This window comes from Sinocyclocheilus grahami, unplaced genomic scaffold (genome assembly GCF_001515645.1).
Source record: "Sinocyclocheilus grahami isolate Dianchi unplaced genomic scaffold, SAMN03320097.WGS_v1.1 scaffold854.1, whole genome shotgun sequence".
Lineage (NCBI taxonomy): Eukaryota > Metazoa > Chordata > Actinopteri > Cypriniformes > Cyprinidae > Sinocyclocheilus > Sinocyclocheilus grahami.
This window is the reverse complement of record NW_015506033.1, coordinates 207,015-210,902: the sequence shown is the minus strand read 5'-3', so window position 1 is coordinate 210,902 and position 3,888 is coordinate 207,015. Positions and strand designations below refer to the sequence as shown.

Here is a 3,888-nt window from a genome sequence, read left to right as displayed (position 1 = left end):
TTTAAAGGGGTCATATGATGTGATTTCAAGTTTTCCTTTCTCTTTGGAGTGTTACAAGCTGATTGTGCATAGATAAGATCCCTGAAGTTGCAAAGACTAAAGTCTCAAAACCAAAGAGATATTCTTTATCAAAGTTAAGACTCTGCCACGCCCCCCTAAAACGGCTCGTTCTAACACGCCCCCACATATGTACCTCATTATGTGGAAATATTTGCATAATGCGCCCAAATGTGCATGCAAAGAAAGAACGCGTGGTTTCAGTAACCGCAGTTAGTGTTGAAGCAGCATGTCAGGGAGACGCTGTGTGTTTCTAGGCGAAAGCAAAAGCACTTTATTTGGCCTTCCGAAAGTAGATGCATTTAGGAATCTTTAAGATCACTTACAACAGAACAGCCAGGGCCGTTTCTAGGCATAGGCAAGCTAGGTGGTCGCCTAGGGCGCCACCAGCTGAAGGGGCGCCAATGAGCACACGTACTGGCACTTTTAGCAAGGTTGTGATAAAGAGTGGCACGGTCACCCTGAAATATGACTGCTGCCCCACTGGATCCCCCATTATTGGGCTAGAGTACTGCCAATCTGACGATGCCTGTATGCCACTAGATCAGAGTGCTGTCAATTGCTGCCCGATTGTTGCATTTAAAGTTTGCATTTGGAGCGCTCAACAACGCTGTTAGATCAGTGGGCTCTGTCCGTGCTTTGGCAAGGTAACACTTTTTTTGCCATGCAATAAAGCGAAGTTCAAAGACCAATTTAAAATATTGGTACAGTAAATAAAGTGCACAAAATCAGTATTTTGTTTAGGCAGTATTTGTGGCCCTTTTGTCCAAATATTTGTGGCAGATTTGTCCAAAAGGTGTGAGTTTTTTGTGCCAATTTAAAATATTGGTACAGTAAATAAAGTGCACAAAATCAGTATTTTGTTTAGGCAGTATTTGTGGCACTTGATAAATCATGTTGCGAGATTTGTCCAAAAGGTGTGCGTTTTGTGTCAATGCATTGTTAAATGATCAGCGTGTCATGTAATATTCCCATATAAACTTTAACATCCAATTAAAAAATATTTGTATAGTAAAATTCGCAAATACACCAGATCAATACATCCTTTATTAAACCGCTTTGTTGAGTTAAATGCATCCTTACGGATGTGTCAAAATGCTGAATCAATTAATTCACTTCCAACAGCGCTTAATGGGAGCAGCGTCATAGAGGGCAGAGCGTCACATTATTTAAAGGAGAAGTTCACACCTTAACGAGTAGCTTTTACGCCACTGATCAAGCTTTTATATGTAGTTTGGGGTAACAAAGGGTTTGACTGAAATAATAATGCAATAACTGACACTTTAAATCAATGTTTCAAGAAACAACATTTTTTTAACAAAAAACAGATAAAGACAAACAAGTAGCCATTGATAATATCTAAACACGCATCCAAATGTAATAAAATTAATTTTTGTGTGATTTATGTGCAATGTCTTAGCTACTAGAGATTGTTACATAGGGCTTATACAGCATCTAGTGGCAACACAATGATATTACAGATAATAAATTGTGCAAAATGTTTATCTTAACAGTCAATTTACAAATAATGCATTCAGATTTGTGGAACTCAATGCGCTGAATCTCCACAAATTAGTGTCGTTACTATGACAACCAATTTGAATGTGACCAGCAACTGGTGTTTGAAAAGAATATACCTATATGTATATACATATATATAAAATTGGGGAGGGGGGGCAATAGGGATTTCACCTAGAGCGTCAAATTGGCTAGAAACGGCCCTAAAATAATGATCTTTAAAAAAGCATCATATGACCCCTTTAACAAATCTTACTAAATTCAAACCTTTGCATAGTATTTTACATTAATATAAGTCTTAACCTAAAATCTTGTTTTGTACAATGGACTAGTGATTTTACCAGCATCCAAAACTGATCAAAAGTATGTCCTATGTGTCCTCCAGGATATCGGCATCAGTTCTCCGGAGCCAGTGGAAGGCCCTGATTTGGACGATGGTGAAGACCATTCGGAAAGCGAGGGTAGCGACTACACACCTGGCAGGAAAAAGAAGAAAAGAGCCAGCACCACAAAGGACAAGAAAAGAAGCAGCTCTGGTGCCGACAGAAACTCAGCAGCTTCCAAACGGAGGGAACCTGAGGAAGAGGAAGACGAGGATGATGACGATGCTGTGAGTTTATATGGGCTTTGTCAGCTAAATGAACTGAATGTTAAAGTAAATACAAATCGAATCACTCAGTTCTATAAGAAGTGTTTTTCTTAACTGATTTTAAGGAGCCGAAAAATTCTTCTCAGCTTTTGGATACCTGGGGTATGGAGGACATCGATCATGTCTTCACTGAGGAAGACTATAGGACTCTGACCAACTACAAAGCCTTCAGCCAGGTCGTCAGGTATGAGTGCATTACCCACATTACCAAAATGAGAAAAGTCATTGAACGGTTTTATTGTAAATTCACTATTAAAACAAACAACTATATTGCAGTGTTTATTATAAGTAATTCAGCTGTGCACAACATCATCCATGTCCCCTCACAATCTTTAAACAAATTAGACATCTCTGATGATGTATGTGATGGTGGGACGATAAGCTGCCAGTCACATTAGATCACCACAATAGCGATCCAATGAACCCAGTGCTTCCCACAGGTTTGAAATATACTTGCGGTTAGGGCTGGGAAGTATGACGGTATATATCGTTACCTCAGTAGAAAATGTCAACTGTAACAGATATTTTTTATTCTGTGTATACCGAGACATGTAAATAAGTGGGCGTGGATGAATCGCGTGCAGTGCCTGTGAGACTGAGGCTACGTTTACACTAGAGACCTGCGCGGGATGGATTTTTCAGTCCCGTTCCCGCAAGATTCTGTCCCGCGCCCACCTGCTCCCGCAAAAATATATCTTATCTGGTCCCGCTCCCACCCGCGACATTCATGCTTTATCCCGCTCGCATAAAAGTAATCTATATAGATTGTTTTCAGTACATTGAAGAAATTTACATGAAATGGTTCTGTAACATCTCCTAAGCTCCACAACATCCCAGCATAAACACTCCCGATAAAATATTTGTTATTTAGGCTAAGCATCAATATTCACAACCACTGTTATTTTTTACAGAAAGCAAGCATGGGCTGCTGCGTGCATGGTTTGGCATGGCAGAATGCGAGCAGCACACTTCCTTTATTATCACAAAAAGCTGACATCTCAGTTAATCGCGATCTCATAAAGCTCTGTTATAACACTAAATATATGCACAATGAATCTTTCACAGTGTCTAAAATGAGAGGATTCGTGAGCGCACGCAATTTCAGCACTGCGGTGAGTAGATTCTAACTTAATCACCTCTGATTGGCCATTGCGTTCCAGAAATCAACAGCTGAGTCTGTGATTGTCTACATTATTAATGGAAACTATGTCTAGCTTGCGCGCTAATCATTTCAATGTTAATATTAGTTGTTCTTTTTGCTTTAGTGCAACAGATAAATAACAATTTATATGTTTTAGACACTTTTAGATAATTTCTATTTTGCGGGAGTCCCGCAAATCATTTTATTCTCCCGCATCCCGCACACACACGAGTCTCTTCCCACCCGCACTCGCCCATCAAGAGTTGTCCCATGCCGCACCCTGTTGCGTTGGGTCCTGCGGTACTCCCGCGGGAGTGCAGGTCTCTAGTTTACACAACAACGATGGTAGTCAAAAACGCAAACGTTTTTCCCTTGCGATTTTAAAAAGTTTCACATATACACGACAACGTTTTCAAAACGATTCGCGTTTACACACATCCGCGAAAACGGCCAAAAACGCTGTATTACGTATGCCAGGCCAGTAGTTGGCGCTCTCACCTTGTTAGTAAACAGTACCTGTAGG

The 3,888-nt window shown here is 40.3% G+C and overlaps 1 protein-coding gene across 1 annotated transcript in view; it reads left to right on the top strand.

Moving 5' to 3' along the window:
- LOC107563016 (chromodomain-helicase-DNA-binding protein 4-like) overlaps window positions 1-3,888 on the top strand; it is a 74,307-nt gene that overhangs the window by 11,426 nt on the left and 58,993 nt on the right. Inside the window, exons 4-5 of the mRNA XM_016247785.1 lie at window positions 1,961-2,185; window positions 2,290-2,408. Of these exons, the coding sequence (XP_016103271.1) occupies window positions 1,961-2,185; window positions 2,290-2,408 (344 nt within the window). The remainder of the gene's footprint in view (window positions 1-1,960; window positions 2,186-2,289; window positions 2,409-3,888) is intronic.